The 18,994-nt window shown below is 49.1% G+C and overlaps 2 protein-coding genes and 1 pseudogene across 5 annotated transcripts in view; 1 reads left to right on the top strand and 2 right to left on the bottom strand.

Annotated features, from left to right (window-relative positions):
* XRCC1 (X-ray repair cross complementing 1) overlaps nucleotides 1–6,602 on the bottom strand; it is a 35,625-nt gene extending 29,023 nt beyond the window's left edge. For 2 of the 3 annotated variants that reach the window (XM_032262807.1, XM_032262808.1), the window contains exons 1-2: nucleotides 6,348–6,602; nucleotides 5,845–5,937 (exon numbers count right to left, since the gene is read on the bottom strand). In XM_032262807.1, the coding sequence (XP_032118698.1) occupies nucleotides 5,845–5,937; nucleotides 6,348–6,398 (144 nt within the window). In that variant the 5' untranslated portion in view covers nucleotides 6,399–6,602. The remainder of the gene's footprint in view (nucleotides 1–5,844; nucleotides 5,938–6,347) is intronic. The other variant, XM_032262809.1, reaches the window with a different exon arrangement.
* Nucleotides 6,603–7,725: 1,123 nt separating this feature from the next.
* PINLYP (phospholipase A2 inhibitor and LY6/PLAUR domain containing) lies at nucleotides 7,726–13,401 on the top strand. Of its 2 annotated transcripts, XM_032262821.1 has the most exons (5): nucleotides 7,726–8,175; nucleotides 9,870–9,986; nucleotides 12,533–12,685; nucleotides 12,902–13,042; nucleotides 13,207–13,401. In XM_032262821.1, exons 1-5 carry the CDS (start codon nucleotides 8,034–8,036, stop codon nucleotides 13,362–13,364), a joined length of 711 nt encoding a protein of 236 aa, XP_032118712.1. In that variant the 5' UTR covers nucleotides 7,726–8,033; the 3' UTR covers nucleotides 13,365–13,401. The 2 variants fall into 2 exon arrangements, with proteins under 2 accessions (XP_032118712.1, XP_032118714.1); XM_032262823.1 differs by lacking the exons at nucleotides 7,726–8,175; nucleotides 9,870–9,986 and adding an exon at nucleotides 11,283–11,740.
* Nucleotides 13,402–17,495: 4,094 nt separating this feature from the next.
* LOC116539667 lies at nucleotides 17,496–18,800 on the bottom strand (annotated as a pseudogene).
* Nucleotides 18,801–18,994: the final 194 nt, after the last annotated feature.

Below are 18,994 nucleotides of genomic sequence, written 5' to 3'. Positions count from 1 at the left end.
TATGTGATTCATAACTTTGATAATTTCCTTGTTAAAATTGAAAAATATTTAAATTACCTATAAGTCTCTTAGTATCAGAAAAAAGAGTCAGGCACAGTGGCTCATGCCTGTAATCCCAGCACTTTGGGAGGCCGAGGTAGGTGGATCACCTGAGGTCAAGAGTTCAAGACCAGTCTGACCTACATGGTGAAAACCAGTCTCTACTAAATACAAAAAATTAGCCAGGTGTAGTGGTGGGCACCTGTTTGTAGCTACTTGGGAGGCTGAGGCGGGAGAAGTGCCTTAACCTAGGAGGTGGAGGTTGCAGTGAGCCAAGAATGCATACTGCACTCCAGCCTGGGTAACAAGGGTGAAACCCCATCTCAGAAAAAAAAAAAAAAAGGCAATAAACCATCTACAGCTATACTCAATGACGTAGATCAAAGGAACAAACGAACAAACATCATAAGGGAAGCCAGACAAAAAAGTTTATACCACACGAATCCATTTTATATGCAATTCAGAATCAGGCAAAATGAACCCATGCTGTTAACAATCTGGTCGGGTCACCCTTGCAGGGGCGCTGACAGGAAGGAACTTGAGGGAACTTCTGGGGCTAGACATCTTCTGTGCTTCATCTGGGTGTGGAGTGCAGAAGGCAGCTGCAGCTTGTGAACAGTCACTGAACTGTACACTTACTTACACCTTCACTTCACTCTATGTATGTGACACATCAAAAAACAGTAAAAACACACTTAAAACACCACAGTGGCAAACTGAGTGATTAGAAAACCAATGAAAATCAAAAATGATCATAGGCCCTACTGCTGTTGAACATTTCTTCTAAAAATGACACACCTCCAGTGGCACACAGGAGTTATATCTGGATCTGGTCCAAGCCATCCCCTCCAGCCCAGGAGTAGTTAACAAAGAGGCTGGCATTTCCCACTGGGAGCAGGTGGATGAGCTGGCAGAAGAGCCTTCTGTAGCTACTGCAAACAATCAGGTGTGTGGGGCTGTCACGAGCCGATGGCTGAGCCCCATGTGGTAATAACCAGCTGTTGCGTAACAATGATTAAAGAAGAAAATGCAGGGTAGTAGAAGAACTCACAGATGTGGCCAGGTGCAGTGGCTCATGTCTTTAATGCCAGCACTTTGGGAACTCAAGGTAGGTGGACTGCTTGAGCCCAGGAGTTCAAGACCAGCCTGGGCAACATAGTGAGATCCCATCTCTATAAAAAAAATTAAAAATTAGCTGGGCCTGGTGGCACACGCCTGTATTCCCAGCTATTTGGGAGGGTGAAGTGAGAGGATTACCTGAGCCCAGGAGGTTGAGGCTGCAGTGAGCCATGACTTCGCAACTGCACTCCAGCCTGGGCAAGAGAGTGAGACACTGTCTCAAAACAAAACGAAACAACCCACAGATAAGCCTGCTGGCTTGGCGGCCAGAAATTTCTGCCTTATCAGTTACGTCAAAAGAACCAAAATTAGCATTTGGTGAATTTGGAGTAACCCCGCATATTAGTCATTGCCAGATGCAATCAGACGTTCCAAAAGGTCTCTGACGTGGAATAAGTTAACAAAACAACTGCTGCGATGCTGGTCTTCCACTTCTGTGTGTGGCCCCTGCAGTTTATTGTCAACATGGAGCCAGCAGGATCCTGTGAAGACCTAAGGCAGATCCTGTTGGAGCCCTCCGGTGGCTCCAGTCTCACCTGGAGTAAAAGCCCAAGTCCTTTCCATGGCTTCCCAGGCCTTAAGTGTCTTTTTAGGGGCTGCCATTCCCACCCTTTCACCTCATCTCCCACCTCTGTCCTCCTGGCTGACTCCACCCCAGCCACAATGGTCTCCTTGCTGTCACAAGCCAGCTTCAGAGTCTTTTCCCTAGATACATACATAGCTCATGTTGCTCAAATGTCACCTTTTCAGGGAGGCCTTCCCTAACCCTACTATTTAAATAAAAATCCTTGCCACTGCTCCAGCTCCAGCTGGGACACTCTCATTCTCCTTTATTAAGTTCCTCCATAGCACTCATCATCTGACATGTTTTACTGACTAATTTATCAGTCTTTCCCTACTAACATGAAAGCTCCACAAGACTGGATTTCTTTTTTTGTTTTAAGAGAGCGTCGGCCAGGTGCAGTGGCTTACGCCTATAATCCCAGCACTTTGGGAGGCCGAGGCAGCGGCTCATGAGGTCAAGACATCAAGACCATCCCGGCTAACACAGTGAAACCCCGTTTCTATTAAAAATACAAAAAAAGAAAAAAATCAGCCAGGCATGGTGGCACGAACCTATAGTCCCAGCTACTTGGGAGGCTGAGGCAGGATGATTGCTTGAACCCAGGAGATGAAGGTTGTAGTGAGCCGAGATCGTGCCACTTCACTCCAGCCTGGGTGGCAGAGCAAGACTCCATCTCAAAAAAAAGAGAGACAGCTTCTCACTCTGTTGCCCAGGCTGGAGTGCAGTTGTGTGATCATAGCTCACTATAGCCTTGATCTTCCAGGCTCAAGTGCTCCTCCTGCCTCAGCCTCCGGTGTAGCTGGGACCACAGGCATGGGCCACCACACTTGGCAAATTTTTGTATTTTTAGAAGACATGAGGTTTCGCTGTGTTGCCTAGGCTGGTCTCGAACTACCAGGCTCAATGATCTTTCACCTTGACCTCCCAAAATGCTGGGATTATAGGCGTGAGCTACTGCGCTCCACTGAGACTGAGAATTTTTTGTCTTCTGCTGTGTATTGCAGTATTAAAACAGTGCTTGGCCTACAGAAGGCACTTAATAAATACTTGACTAAATAAATGAATGAATGAACAAATAAATCCATCATCTACTCCCGAGTCTATAGGTTCTTTCCCTGCACAGACAACTTCCACACATTCTGTCTCCAGCTCCACATCTGATCGCTAACTGCCTCCTGGATGCCACCCCTTGAATGTCCCAAAGTCACATAAAATCTAGACATCCTAACTGAAACACATCACTTTCCCAAACTGCCCCCTCTGGGGTCTACCATGTTGGTGACAGCTGCAATACTCCCTTGATCTCTCCTAGGTCAGCGAATTCTGCTTCTCACCCCTCTGGCTCTGTCACCTGCCAGGTTCTGTCTCTTCTGCCTCCAGTCACTCTGTTCCCACAGCAACTAGGGTAACAGAATGAAATGTGATTTCCCTGGAGTCACCTGATCCTAAGAGAGCCCAGCAGAATCATCAGCCAGTAAGTAATAAAAACACAAATCCCTCCCTCTACACAAACACCCACATGTTGACAGAGCAAATGTGCAGACATTATGTCACTGAATTTTCACAACTCCAGGATTGGATGTCATTATTCCCAGTGGACACATGAGAAAACAGGTTTAGAGAAATTAAACAATTTGCTTGAGGTCACCGAGTAAGAGGGAGAGCTGGAGGCTTGAATCTAGGTCCCAAGACTAAAACTGTCAGCAACCTGTATCTATCACAGTTTAAAAGACGGGTTGGGTGCAGCAGCTCATGCCTGTACAATCCCAACAATTCAGGACACCAAGAAGGGCGGATCTACTTGAGGTAAGGAGTTTGAGACCAGCCTGGCCAACATGGCGAAACCCGGTCTCTATTAAAAATACAAAAATTAGCCAGGGATGGTGGCACATGCCTGTAAATTCCAGCTACTCAGAAGGCTAAGGCGGAAGAATCACTTGAACCTGGGAAGTGGAGGCCACTAGTTGACAGGTGCTAAACACTGACATCAATTGGGATGTCACAGTAACAAAGAAATCCCTAATTTCAGTGGTTTAAAACATAGTCGTATTAACTAGCACTGTAATAATGCTGTGTAGCACATTATCCTAAAACTGAGACCTTTTTTGTTTGTTTGTTTTTCGGATTTTTTTGTTTGTTGGGTTTTTTTTTTTTTTTTTTTCTTTGAGATTGTCTTACTCTGTCTCCCAGGCTGGAGTGAAGTGAAACCACCACAGCTCAATGCAGCATCAACTTCATGGGCTCAATCGATCCTCCCCACTCAGCCTCCCTAGTAGCTGGGACTACAGGCATGTGCTACCATGCCCAGCTATTTTTTCTATTTTTTTGTAGAGACAGGGTTTCCCCATGTTACCCAGGCTGGTCTCAAACTCCTGGGTTCAAGTGATCCACCCACCTCAGCCTCCCAACATGAAAACTGAAACTTATACCAACAAGCATTCTTCTAAGGGTTTGTGGGACGGCTGCTGTGGCTGCAGTTTGGGAGGATTCAGGTCTCTTCCATGGGATTCCACGGTTTTCTGGGATCAGCAGCAACCTGGCAAATGTTTTCATGGCAGATCATGGGAGTACAAAAGCCAAGTGCATTTAAGGCCCTTGCTGAAGTTAGGTGTGCTCAAATTCCATTAAGTAAATCATATGGTCAAACCCATCAACGGAGCAGGGAAATATACTCCCCCTCCAGTGGGAGGGAGAGGAGTGGATATATGCTGAATGACTGCCTACTCACAAAAGGTTAATTTTTCCTTCATGCTAGCACTATCCACAGTGTTCTGCTCCTCATAGTCATAAAGCACCCACTGAGCCAGGAACTATGGCAAATACATCATCCCAGCACTTTGGGAGGCTGAAGCAGGAGGATCGCTTGAGGCCAGGAGTTTAAGTCCAGCCTGGAAACATGGTGGAAACACCATCTCTAAAAAAATATATAAAAAGACTAGCGAGGCATGGGCATACACCTGTAGTCCCAGCTACTCAAGAGGCTGAGGCAAGGGGATCGCTTGAGCCCAGGAGGTGGAGGTTACAGTGAGCCAAGATTGTGCCACTGCACTACAGCTGCGCAACAGCGTGAGACTCTGTCTCAATAAACAAATAAAAGATTGACTGTCAGACAAGTTGTATAACTTCTTTGGGCCTCAGTTTCCTCATCTGTTAAACTGGGGATAATAACAGACCCTGTCTCATGGGGTTTTTTATGAGGACTCACTGAGCTAATCCAGAAGTGAGGTGTGTAGAGCAGTGACTGGCAGGTAATGTTGAATAATGTTAGCTCTCATTATTATTCTTTTATTTTTTATTTTTTGGGGGTCTCCCTCCATTGCCCAGGCTGGAGTGCAGTGGTGCGATCTCAGCTCACTGTAGCCTCCATCTCTTGGGCTCAAGCAATCCTCTCACTCTCACCTCAGACTCCCCAGTAGCTTGGATTACGGGTGTACATCCTCACACTTGGCTAATTTATAAAATTTTTGTAGAGACGACATCTCAGTATATTGCTCATGCTGGTCTCAAACTCCTGGCTCATGAGATCCTCCAGCTTTAGCCTCCCAAAGTGCTGGCATTACAGGTGTGAACCACCACACCTGGCCTATTATTCTTTAAAAAAAAAAATATTTATTTTAATAAAAGTAGAGACAGGGTCGTGATATGTTACCCAGGCTGGTCTGGAACGCCTGAGCTCAAGTAATCCTCTCACCGCAGCCTCCGGAAGTGCTGGGATTACAGGCATGAGCCACTATACCTGGCTAGTTTCCCCTTCTTTGAAGTGGAGTTGATTGGCTTAGATGACCTTCCTGGACACCTTCCAGTCCTGAGCTCACTGGCTGCAGCAGGCAGGGCACATTGCAATAATTCATTTTGTTCCAGCTAAGGAAACTGGGACCCAGAAAGTAGAAGCCACCTGCCCAGACCACACACTGATTCCTATGGTCATCCTGGACCTAATCCTTGGGTCTCCTTTCCCCTCTGCTGAGGGGCACAGGGATTATGCTGCCCATTTTCCAGGTAATGAGGCTGCGGCCCAGCAAAGAAAGTGACTCAACCCATTGCCAGTTGGCTCAGGAGCAGAATCCGAATGCCCCAGACTCCAGATTCCTAGTGAGGAGGAGGTGGGGTGGCAGGATCACCTGTAGGACCACAGAGATGGTCTTCTCGCCTGCCTTGGCTGCGCGCCATTTTCGGTAAGTGTCTGCCTTGAGAAGATTTTCTGCACAGTGGGTCTGGAAACAAGAATGGGAGAGGAGAATTAGGGCACAGAGATGACAGCTAGGCCTCCAGCTCTCAGATAATTCCTTTGAGTCCTCCCAAGGCCTGTATGATCCTCCGGATTTAAGCTCCCCCGTTAATCCCCCCACACTCTGCCTGGAGTTTGGGGGAACAACACGTTCCTGTGGAAGTTCACCTACGGGCTCTCCAAGAAAGCTTCCCTATTCCTCTTTTTCTCTCCGGAAGTTCCCTGGAGGCCAGAATGTCCCTGATTCAACACCTCTCCACAACTCACTTTTAGCCTCCCGGAAATCCCCCCACTGACTCTCCTTAGACTTCCAAGAAGGACCCCAAAAGTTCTTTAAGGAGCTATCCTCATTAATTCCCTCACGTCTCCCAACCTCCCCCGACGCAGGTCCCTCACCGAGTCCTGGCTGCTGCAGGACACGACATGGCGGAGGCGGATCTCCGGCATGTCAACTTCGTGGGCTTCACTTGGCCAGAGGGATGAGGTACGGTCTGGGGTCGGAGGGGCAAGGAAGGTGGGAGGCGGTGGGGTGCACCCTGCGCAGGCTGAAGTGCGCAAGCGCACGAGACTCGGGCCTTTCAAACCCCGGCGCGCCGGCGCTGGCGTGGACACTGCGCAAGCTCAGTCGCGCCTCTCTGGAGCGGGAAGTGCACTGCGTTCCTTAGCAACGAGCGTTTCCTGCAGCCCCTTCTCCCTCTGCCACACACCCCCGCCCGAGCCCCGCCTCCCGATGACGTCCACACCCTACTTTCTGGGCGCCTAGCAACAAAGGCCGCCTCTGGGATTGGTGTCTAGAAGAAATTCGCGATTCTCATTGGACGATGCAGTCACCGCCCATACTGGAGCCTAGACAGCAAATCTTTTTGCTGTATTATTATTATTATTATTTATTTTTTAAAATTTTTTGTTGAGACAGGGTCTTGATCTCTCACCCAGGATGAAGTGCAGTGGCAGGATCTCGGGTCCCTGCAACCTCTATCTCCTGGGCTCAAGAAATCCTCCCACTTCAGCCTCCTAAACTGGGATTACAGGCACACCACATTCGGCTAATTTTTGTATTTTTTGTGGAGACGGGGGAGAGGTGAGGGGGGTGGCGGGTCTTGCCCTGATGTTCGGACTGGTCTCCAACTCCTGAGCTCAAGCGATCCGCCTGCCTTGGCCTCCCCAAGTGCTGGAACTACAGGCGTGAGCCACCGCGCTGGGCTAGGACAGCAAATCTGAGTGAATTTTCATAGTTTCGTAGGGAACCTGGATCCTGCACAACAGGATCTTCTCCAACAGCTCAGACGGCTGCACTCTTCCCTCTGTCCCCCTGCCACACACACACACACACACACACACACGAAAAAATTCTCAGATCTCTCTCAGCCTTATGCCTGAGGCCAAAAGAGACGGATTCAGAGTCCTAAATATAACAAAAAACATATGCCCAAACCACATACACACACGCGCAAGCGCGCACCCCTACTCTAGAATGCTTCCACAAAAGCCTCAGTTTCCCAATATGTGGCCTGTGAGCATTTGTCTTTTACTACGCCCACCTATGGCTGCTGACAGGCATCCCTCTGTTCGTTCGGTCCCTTGGACACCCAAGGGTACAGCCTTGGGTGAGGTCGCAGCCAGAGACAGCCCAAACATACAGAGAGTGTGAGCCAAGCACATGAAGAGAAGGGAAGGGAGACAAAGCACCTGGCACCCGAAGGACCAGCCTGGACATGCTGCATGCCCCAAGGTAGGGCCCCACCCACACTGGGTGCTTCCTTGGGAGGAGAGGGGAAGAGAGAGGAGAGGGAATCCCAGTTCTTGCAGCTGCTGGGAATCAAGTGGCCCAACTCCATCTTGGTCTTCAAGCAAACAAACAAACAAAAATGGGTAGTGGGAAGGTGGAAAACAGGGAAGTGACATTCTGGGTTCTAATGGAAGACGGGGCTGGAAGCCCAGACTCGTGGGGTCTCCATGGAGGTGGGGGCTGGGCACAAGATGCCCAGGTCACTTTTGGATTCTGGTTCCGCCTTCCCAATCCAGAGGCCACAGAGGACTGCCCCAGGGTTCTGATCTCAACTATTTCTCCCTGCAGGGTGAATGTGGGTCTGGTCCCGCCCCTCCTCAGCTTCCTATAAAAGCTGGGGACTGAGTACTGCTGGTACACACATGATGAGGCCCTCCAGGAGACCGGGAACCTTTCTGCTGGCCTTCGTGCTGTTCTGCACCCTCCTGGGTCTTGGTAAGTGATAAGGGACCTAGATTCTTTCTGGGACCTCAGGAAAGAGAAGACTACGAGAGAGCCTTCAGCAAGTCCTCTAGGTGAACGGGAAGGAATTCTGGAAATTCAGATTCATGGAAGAGGCCAAGGGTAAAGGAAGAGAAAGCCTGGGAGTGCCAGAGAAGAAAGGCTCCTATGATTGGATCCCTGAGAGAGGGGCTTGGTGGGCTCTGAATTCTCCACCCTCCAGGAAGGGTCCCAGATAAGACCTCTCAATTCTAGGAAATCAGATGAGAGCATGCTGGAAAGGGAAATCATTAAAATATAATTTTTTAAAAAGAGGGAGAAGGTCAGGTGTGGTGATTCATGCCTGTAACCCCAGCACTTTAAGAGGCCAAGGTGGGCAGATCACTTGAGGTCAGGAGTTTGAGAGCAGCATGGCCAACATGATGAAACCCCGTCTTTACTAAAAATACAAAAAAAGTTAGCTGAGGGTGGTGGTGGGTGCCTGTAATCCTAGCTACTTGGGAGGCCGAGGTGGGAGGATTGCTTGAACCTGGGAGGCGAAGGTTGCAGTTAGCTGAGATCACACCACTGCACATTCCAGCCTGGGTGACAGAGCAAAACACCATCTCAAAAAATAAATAAATAAATAAATAAATCAGTGGATAGGATAGAATAGAATGGAATAGAATTTCTTTTCTTTTTTCTTTTTCTTTTTTTGGGGGGGCACTAGACTGGATCAGAAAGAACAGAATTTTTTAAACAGAAGGAGAGAGATTTTCTTTCTCCTTAGACTGAGGAGTTCAGGCCCCAGCCCTCTCCTCCCCTCTACACGGGAGTCCAGATAAGCCTCACTTTCCCCAAGACCCACGTATCTGCGCCCCTAGTTGTCTCCTCTCTCAGGACCAAGGAGTTCATGTCCTCTGTCCTCCTGGTTCTCACTCTCCCTCCTTGACCTAGGATGCAGACCCCCGCCTCAGGGCCCCCTGCCTGAGCTCCCACTGTCTACAAGACCTACGTGGTACCTTCAAGGAGGAGAATCCCACATTCAAGAATCAGCTGGACCTGAAGTTTCACAAAAGTCCATGGAGGCCGGGCGCGGTGGCTCAAGCCTGTAATCCCAGCACTTTGGGAGGCCGAGGCGGGTGGATCACGAGGTCAAGAGATCGAGACCATCCTGGTCAACATGGTGAAACCCCGTCTCTACTAAAAATACAAAAAATTAGCTGGGCATAGTGGTGCGTGCCTGTAATCCCAGCTACTCAGGAGGCTGAGGCAGGAGAATTGCCTGAACCCAGGAGGCGGAGGTTGCGGTGAGCTGAGATCGTGCCATTGCACTCCGGCCTGGGTAACATGAGTGAAACTCCGTCTCAAAAAAAAAAAAAAAAGTCCATGGAAACCTCTGCCATGACCCCTCCTGCCCCTGAGCTTTCTCAGAGGACCCTGGCATCCAAAATTCCCAGCCATGTAATTAGGCAGACAGACTTCATGGTGGAGCTGCTTCCCGCCCCTGGAAGTAGCTTTGCGGGTATCGCCACTGCTTCCTCGTCAGACTCTGGACAGCTCCTTGGGCAGCGGTCAACACCCGGCTCAAGAAAGACCAGGGAGCCGCTGGTCCCTCCATTCTCAGGACACAAAAGTCCAAAGTTAAAGTCATGGTCCGAAGACCATACCACCCATGACTACAGCCTCGCCCTCTGTCTACACTGCAGGGTACCCACTACGCTGTGAAGTCTGTAAGGCAGCCGGGAGCAGCTGCCATGGCAAAATGAAGACCTGCAGGAGCAACCAGAACTCGTGCGTGATCCTGGTGGGGAAGGCTAATTCAAGTAAGGGGCCGGGACCTGGGACGTGGTGGGGAGATGGGGTGTACCTTCAGGGTGGAAGATACTACCACACAGAGGGGGGATCATCACGGTTCTCAGGATGGGGGAGCATGGGAAGAAATCAGTGGAGAGCAGGAAAGAGGGAAAGACCATCATGAGATGGAGAGAAGAGAAATAAATGGTGCGATAGCAATCATTATTGTCACAGGATTCTGAAAATGAGACTGTTCTAAAGAGAAGGAAAATGGGGGAGGGGTGAGAGTTCACAGACTTTCTTAGGCAGAAGAGGAGTAAGGAAAGACATGAGAAGGAACAGAGAACTAGTGAGATGGGAAGAATCTAACAGGCAGGAGGTGGAAATGGTGGGGAGCGGATAGCGAAGGAAGAGGCTGGGCTGGGGTGGGAGAATGTAAGTGTAATCGGGGAAGAGATCATTCCTGACTGAGGGAGGAGAGATGATGCTGGACTGTTGGAGTAGTGGGAGAGACAGAAAAGGGACCACCCAAACAGGAGAGGGACAATAACCCTGAAGTATGGAGAAAATCATCTGTCACCCAGGATGGAGTGCAGTGGCACGATCTCTGCTCACTGCAACCTCCACCTCCCGGGTTCAAGCGGTTCTCCTGCCTCAGCCTCTGGAGTAGCTGGAATTACAGGTGTGTGCCACCATGCCTGGCTGATTTTTGTATTTTTAGTAGAGACAGGGTTTCACCATGTTGGCCGGGCGGGTCTCAAACTCCTGACCTCAAGTGATCCTCCCACCTCAGCCTCCCAAAGTGCTGGGATTACAGGCATGAGCCACCGTACTCTACTGAGCAAATCATTTTAAAGAGGAGAAGCAGACAGGGAAGGGGAGATGTGGATGAGTAAAATGAAAGGGAGGCCAGGTGCAGTGGTTTACACCTGTAATCCCAGCACTGTGGGAGGCCGAGGTGGGAGGATCGCTTGAACCCAGGAGTTTGAGATCAGCCTGAACAACAAAGAGACCCCATCTCTACAGAAAAAAAAAAAAAAAAATTAGTAGGACATGGTGGCACATGCTTGTAGTCCCAGCCACTTGGGAGGCTGAGGCAGGAGGATCACTTGAGCTTGGGGATAGAGGCTGCAGTAAGCTACGTGCACGTCACTGCATTCCAGCCTGGGCGACAGAGGGAAATCCTGTCTCAGAAAATAAAATGAAAGACAGAAGACGGGCATGAGTTAAATGAAAGAGACCACCCCAGACCTGAAAAAGGATGGAGGAGAAAGGGGGCAGTGGAAGAGACCACTGGGGGACAGGGATGTTTATGCAAAGCTGAAAGAGACCTTTAGTCACGAGAGGAGAGATGATGGGGCCTAGTGAGGAAATGAAGGCTGTGGCAGATGAAGGGCAACTTTGGGTGCAGGAAGAAACCACTGGTCGGGAGGGGCTGAGAAAGGAAAGTGGGTTAGAAAGGAAAGCGGAATAGAAGATCCCCCAGCCAGCGTTGATGTGTTACGCAAGGACCTGAAAGGCTTGAAGAGACCCCCTCACCCCGACACAGAAGAGGAAACGCACCCTGGGGAAGGGAAGAGAGAGAGCTGGGGGACCCTTCGATGGGGTCAAGGGGGAACCTGTGAATTGGGTAGGAAGAGACCACCACATGGTGGAGAGGGGGAAGGCCGGGGAGACTGGAAGAACTCACCTTAAACAAGACCTGAAAATAGCCAAGAGGGACTGCAAGGGACTCTCGATGGGAGGTCTGAGGAGTGACCATGGCAGGATCTGAGAGAGAACGGTGAGTGTCGATGGGACTGGGGTTCGTTGGAAGAGACCCCCGGGGTGGACGGGGAGTTGTGAAGGCTGGAAGAGACTATTTCACGCAGGCATGGGGGTGGCCACAGGCGGCCTAAAATAGAGCAATCCCGGCAGGACAGGGAGAGAGGGATAGCCGTGGGTGGGGTGGGGTGGAAGGGACCACGTCAGACAGGCTGAGGTTGGCAATGGGGAGCTGGAAGAGACCACCAAACGCCGACCAGGGGCTATGGCAGCGGGAGGAAGGGCGATCTAAGAAACCACCCCAGGCCATGCACCAGACAGATTAGGCGGCTTGCCTCTAGCTGGCTTGGAAGAGACCACCGGCTGGGCGGTAGCGGTGGCTCACGCCTGTAAACCCAGCACTTTGGGAGGTCGAGTGGGGGCCCGATCACCTGAGCTCAGGAGTTCGAGACCATCCTGGTCAACATGGTGAAACCCCGTCTCTACTAAAAATACAAAAAATTAGCTGGGCATGGTAGTGCGTGCCTATAATCCCAACTACTCAGGAGGCTGAGGCAGGAGAATTGCCTGAACCCAGGAGGCGGAGGTTGCGGTGAGCCGAGATCGCGACATTGCACTCCAGCCTGGGTAACATGAGTGAAACTCAGTCTCAAAAAAAAAAAAAAAAGAAAAAGAAACAAAGAAAAAGAAAGAGACCTTCCCAGGAAATTGTGGGGTTGGGGAAGCCTAGGGTTAGGGGGGACCTTGAGGCAGTGATTGAGACCAGGGAGTGGTCAACCACCTCCCTCCCCTCCTGTCCCCCATCCTGCAGAGGGCAAGGAGTGGGTGCACACCTACAAGGGCTGCACCAGGTCCCAGGACTGCTCCTCCGGCAACGTATCCACCACCATGGGCCCCCAGGACTACTTGGCAACCAACTCCTTCTGCTGCCAGAGCGACAACTGCAACAGTGGCTTTTTGTCTGGTAAGTGCCAGCCCAGCCCTGCCCTGCCCTGCCCCAGGAGCAGGCCTGTGGTGTGTGCTCTGATCTCTGCTAACCCTTGCTGTAGCCACTTGTTGGCTCTGAGCCTGTTCCCTAACCTGTAAAATGCGGCGTCCATTAGCAACCCTGGGGTTGCTGGGAGGTTGGGGGAAGGGCTTAAACATCCCTGTTCACCTGACGCTTCATCCTCATCCTCAGTTCCCTTGATTAATCGTACTGAGAACGGCCTGATGTGCCCCGCCTGCACTTCGATCTTCAAGGACAAATGCATGGGGCCCATGACCCGCTGTGCTGGCAAGGAAAACTACTGCACCTCCTTATCTGGACACGTGCAGGCTGGTGAGGGGTGCCTGGATCTCTGGAGGAGGAAACAGAACTAGAGGCCCCAACTTTTAGGTTCCATGGGAGGAGAGGGTTCCAGAGAAGTGGGTGAGGATGTGTTCAGGGATGATGAGGAAGAACAGGCTGAGGTCCCTGATTCCAATCTGAAATCTCCCTTTCAGGTATCTTCAAACCCAGATTTGCCATGCGGGGCTGTGCTACAGAGAGTATATGCTACGCCAATCCAGGTGCTGAAGTGCCCACAGCCTCCCATGTCCTCGTCCTCAGCCGAACAGAGTGCAGTCGGGCCCCCACGCCAGAGGCCTGGAGAGCTCACTGACCCGAGGAAGATATGAGTGGCGCGAAGTCCCCATTGGGCTCCCTATGTGTCTATAAATTAAAGAAGTTCATAGACCGAGCCTGAGTCCTTGTGATGTGGGATCTGCTGAGGAGACAGAATGAGGAAGTAGGGGGTCTCAATACTCTTTTCAAACCCCCTCCTTTTGAGGAAGAGAAGGAAGGCCCTGCCTTTTTTTTTTTTTTTTTTTTTTTTTTTTGAGGCAGGGTCTTACTCTGTCGCCCAGCCTAGAGTGCAGTGGCACAAGCAGGGCTCACTGCAGCCTCGACCTCCCAGGCTCAGGTGATTCTCCCACCTCAGCCTCTCTAGTAGTTGGGACTACAGGCATACACTACCACGCCCGGCTAATTCTTTATAGCAACAGGGTTTCACCATGTTGCCCAGGTTGGGCAGTGTGCCATCCTTGGCCTCCCAAAGTGCTGGGATGACAGGTGTGAGCCACCGTGCTTGGCAGCCCTGCCTTTTATGGAGGGATGAATCCTTGCCAGTTCCCTATGCTGTGTTTTCCATCCTATACCTCATTTCATGATCATAACAACTCTATGAGGTTGATAGTATTACCCCCACTCTACAGATGAACAAACTGAGGCACAGATTGTAAGTGTCTTGGGTCAAACAACTAGAGAGGGTCAGAACCTTGATTTGACCCCAAGTCTGGTATAGTTCAGAGTCCATGATCATCTCTTTCAATTAACTTCTTCCTTTTTTGCCTCAGTGTTCATGTCTGCAAAATGCAGAGATTAATAGTTATAAACTCATAAGATTGTTGTGAGAGTCAAATGAAAGCCAACTTAAAAAGCACTTAGTGCAGGCCGGGCATGGTGGATCACCCCTGTACTCCCAGCAATTTGGGAGGCCAAGGTGGGCAGATCACCTGACGTTGGGAGTTTGAGACCAGCCTGACCAACATGGAGAAAGCCCATCCCTACTAAAAATAGAAAGTCAACCAGACTTGGTGGCACATACCTGTAATCCCAGCTACTTGGGAGGCTGAGGAAGGAGAATGGCTTGAACCCAGGAAGCGGAGGTTGCGGTGAGCTGAGATCGTGCCATTGCACTCCAGCCTGGGCAACAAGAAGCAAACTTCATCTCAAAAAAAAAAAAAAAAAAAGCGCTTAGTGCAATGCCTAGCACCTTTAAGACCACGTGGATTCTAAAGACAATGTGTGCCCGAGTAAACAGTAATCATCATAATAGCTGCCACTTACTGAGTGGCCATTTGTTGACAGGTGCTAAACACTGGCTTCAACTGAGACAAACTAGATGATGTTACAGTAACAAAACAAGTCCCTGATCTCAGTGGTTTAAAACAACAAACACTGTAATAATGCTGTGTAACAAATCATCCTAAAACTGAGACTTTTTTTTTTTGAGAGGGAGCCTCACTCTGTCACCCAGGCTGGAGTGCAGTGGCACAATCTCAGCTCACTGCAATCTCCGCCTCCCGGGTTCAAGCGATTCTCCTGCCTCAGCCTCCCAAGTAGCTGGGATTACAGGTGTATGCCACCATGCCAGGCTAATTTTTTGTATTTTTAGTAGAGATTGTTTTTCACCTTGTTAGCCAGGATGGTCTTGATCTCCTGACCTCGTCATCCGCCTGCTTGGCCCTCCCAAAGTGCTGGGATTACAGACGTGAGCCACCGTGCCCGGCCTCTTTTTTTTTTTTTTCCTTTGAGACAGAGTCTTACTCTGTCTCCCAACCTAAAATGCAGTGGCACCATCACAGCTCACTGCAGCCTCAACCTCATGGGCTCAATCAATCCTCCCTGCTCAGCCTTCCTAGTAGCTGGGACTACAGGCGTGTGCCACCATGCCTGGATATTTTTTTTTTTCTTCACATGTCTTCATTCTAGGTATGAGAATCAATATCATTTGGATGTTGGGTCTAAGTACACAAATCACAATCTCAGTGTAGATGAATCCATGCATAACAGCCTCAATCTCTTCTGCAGACTGTGTCTCCTCAGTAAAATCACAGCCTCACAGGTGTACTGAATCTTGACCTGAGAGTCACCAATCCACCCAAAATATGCAAGATCCAAGCAAAAGATGAGAGTTACATCATCTAGGTGCTGGGTCCAGTGATACATCACAATCCTCTTTCGGCGGGGCACAGGCTGAAGAAGAGTCACATCACCTTTGGGCTGGGACCAGGCAGGAAACTGAAATCACTCAGGTGCTGGACAAAGGCATATGTCACAATCACACCTGCAGGAAAGTTCAGGAATGAGATTAGAAATTCCATACATGTCCAGGTTTTAGGTATGAGGGTCAACACCTCCTGTATGTTGGGTCTAAGTACATAAGTCACAATCTCATGCTTGACAAAATTTTTGCAAGAGAGCTACAATTTTGGGCCAGGTGTGGTGGCTCATGCTGTAATCCCAGCACTTTGGGAGGCCAAGGCGGGTGGATCACGAGGTCAGGAGTTCAAGACCAGCCTGGCCAACTATAGTAAAATCCCATCTCTACTAAAAAATACCAAAAAATTAGCCGGGCATGGTGCCTGTAGTAACAGCTACTGGGGAGGCTGAGGCAGGAGAATCACTTGACCCCAGGAGGTAGAGGTTGCAGTGAACTGAGATCAAGCCACTGCACTCCAGCTTGGGCAACAGAGTGAGACTTTGTATTAAAAAAAAAAAAAGAGAGCCACAATTTGGTCTACAGACAGTGCCTTTCAGTGCAGTCACAGCCTCACATGTCTGCTGAATCTTGGTCTGAGAGTAACCAATCCACCATTTCCCAGCTTCCAGGATGTCCTGGCATCTTAGCTGTGTGTCTCCCAGGACCTGAAGATCACAAGGCAATGGAGGCTGTGACAAAGTCATCGGGGCCTCCTGCGGTGAAGGACATAGAATAACAGAGACCAATCAGCTATTTTTGTATTAATTTTTTTTTTAGAGACAGGGTTTCCCCATGTTGCCCAGGCTGGTCTCAAACTCCTGGGCTCAAGCAATCCACCCACCTCAGCCTGAAAACTGAAACTTATACCAACAAGCCTTCTTCTAAGGGTTTGTGGGATGGCTGCTTTGGCTGCAGTTTGGGAGGATTCAGATCTCTCTTCCATGGGATTCCACAATTTTCTGGGATCAGCAGCTCCCTGGCAAATGCTCTCATGGCATATCACAGGAGCACAAAAGCCAAGTGTATTTAAGGCTCTTGCTAAGGTTAGGCCTGCTAAAATTCCATTAAGTAAATCATATGGTCAAACCCATCAGTGGAGCAGGGAAATATACTCCCTCTCCAGTGGCAGGGAGAAGAGTGGATATTTGCTGAATGACTGCCCATTCAAAAAATATTAAATTTTCCTTCACCCTAGCACTATCTAGAGGGTGTTCAGCTCATCACAATCATAAAGTAGCCACTGGCAGAGTATGATGGCTCATGCCTGTCATCCCAGGACTTTGGGAGGCCGAGGCAGAAGGATCATCTGAGCCCAGGAGTTTAAGAACTGTCTGGGCAACATGGAGAAACCCTGTCTCTATAAAAATACAAACAAATTAGCCAGGTGTGGTGGTGCATGCCTGTAGTCCCAGCTATTTGGACAGGAGGATCACCTGAGTCCAGGAGGCAGAGGTTACAGTGAACTGAGATCTTGCCAGTGCACTCCAGCCTGGGTGACAGAGTGAGACCCTGTTGAAAGAAGAAAGAAAGAAAGAAAGAGAGAAAGAAGGAAGGAAGAAGGAAGGAAGGAAGGAAGGAAGGAAAGAAAGAAGGAAGGAAGGGAAAAGAAAGGAAAGAAAGAGAAAGAATCCACCAACTTGAACATGGCCAATTTCTGTGCCACAGGAAGTCTACCATGGATAATCATATGCTGTGACCCAGAAGTGACTTTTAATACAAGTCACTGGATGGAGCTAGTCATGTGGCCCATCCAACCACATGGGGACCAGGAAGTGAGATCCTGCCCCAAGGTCAGAAGACAGAGAGCTGGACATGTTTCATTAATAGCACAAATGACCTCCATGACCCCTTAGAAGCTGTTTTTCATTTTATTTTCACAACTCTATGTAATAGGCACTATTATTCGCATCCCTGTTTTCAGGAGACATTGGAGGCTCAGAGGGCTGTCTCACTGGAGGTTACACAACTAAAAAGTGGCAGAGTTTAAGATTTTTTTTTTTTTTTAACCATACCAAGAGCTGGTTTTAATTTTTTTTTACAGGAAATACTATAATTTAAAATGTTGTAAACTATTTAACAGAATTTCCAGCAATGATTATTTCCAAAATGTAAAGACTTACAACGTAGTTTATACAAAACTAAATCAGAAGGATTCATTCTTGTTTTTTCCTTTTTTAAAAAATTCAGACAATTTGTCACAGAAAGTTCAGCATGTGATAGCAGCTGCAGCCTCAGTCCCTGTCAGAATCGCTGTCCCTCCACGTGGGGACAGAGCGGCACACTGAGGACAGCAACATGTCTTCAATCTGCTTCTTAGGGTTCTCCTCCAAGTCCGTCTTAATTGCTCCAGATTCAGACAGTTTCCACTCCAGCTCGTCTCTTGTCAGGTTCATGCCACCAAACACCAGACGACCGATAAACTCAGCCTTGATATCACCTTCCAGGTAAACAAATATGGTGGGCAGATTCCTATCAGGATAATTGGGCATGCAGGTTGTTGAAATGGCTTTGATAAACTTGACATCAGGAAACTTGCTGGCAAGTCCACTGAGGTGCTGATTTATCAGGGCACAGAGGGGAATTCCTTTTGTTTGTAAAGGTGCAAGATGACCCACAAGCCCTTACTGGCTTTGGTTACTTCTTGAACATAATCCTTCCCTGAGATCTCCAAAACTTCTCCAAATTTATTCTTCAGTTTAGTTGCTTTCCACTCAGCCAGTCTCTGCCATCTGTACATTTCAATACCACGTTTGTCCTCCTCATTAAACTTGTCTTCATGATCCTTCAGCTCTTCCAAAGTCATATTTTCATATGTTGTCAGCACTGACTGCTGGACGATGTGCTGCTCCTCTTCTGCCTCCTCTTCCGATTCTTTCAGACTTTCCTTAGGGGCAAGATGCCCTTTTTGTGTAAGATGTCATTCCACTCAGTGTCTGCCCTGGGGTCCTGCATCTTGTTTCCAATCGCTCAAGCCAGTTGTGCCACTGAGTTTAAGATTTTAATCATTAGGTCATGTTGCTGGGGAGAGAAAGACCACATCACATACTGAGAGAACAAATTAGTTGCTTTTGCTACATTAAAAAAACACTACAAAATTTAGTGGTTTAGAACAATCACCTGTTTAGTTCATGTTTCTCTGGGTTGCAATTTGGTCTGGGATCAGCTGGGCAATTCTTTTAGTCTCAGCTGCCTATTTCAGGGATCAAGGATGACTGGGCCATGTATCTCTTTAGCTCAGGTCCTTCCTTCCTTCCTTCCTTCCTTCCTTCCTTCCTTCCTTCCTTCTTTCTTTCCCTCCCTCCCTTCCTCCTTCCCTCCCTCCCTTCCTTCTGTCCCCCTCCCTTCCATCCTCTTTTTTTTAGAATAAAGACAGGGTTTCTCCATGTTGGTCTGGCTGGTCTCGAACTCCCAACCTCAGGTGATCCACCCACCATGTCCTCCCAAAGTGCCGGGATTACAGGTATGAACCACCAGGCCTGGCTTTTTTT

This window comes from Sapajus apella, unplaced genomic scaffold (genome assembly GCF_009761245.1).
Source record: "Sapajus apella isolate SASKATOON/1434 unplaced genomic scaffold, GSC_monkey_1.0 scaffold130, whole genome shotgun sequence".
Taxonomy (NCBI): domain Eukaryota; kingdom Metazoa; phylum Chordata; class Mammalia; order Primates; family Cebidae; genus Sapajus; species Sapajus apella.
Note: the sequence above shows the minus strand (reverse complement) of the source record. Positions and strands in the feature narration are given on the sequence as shown.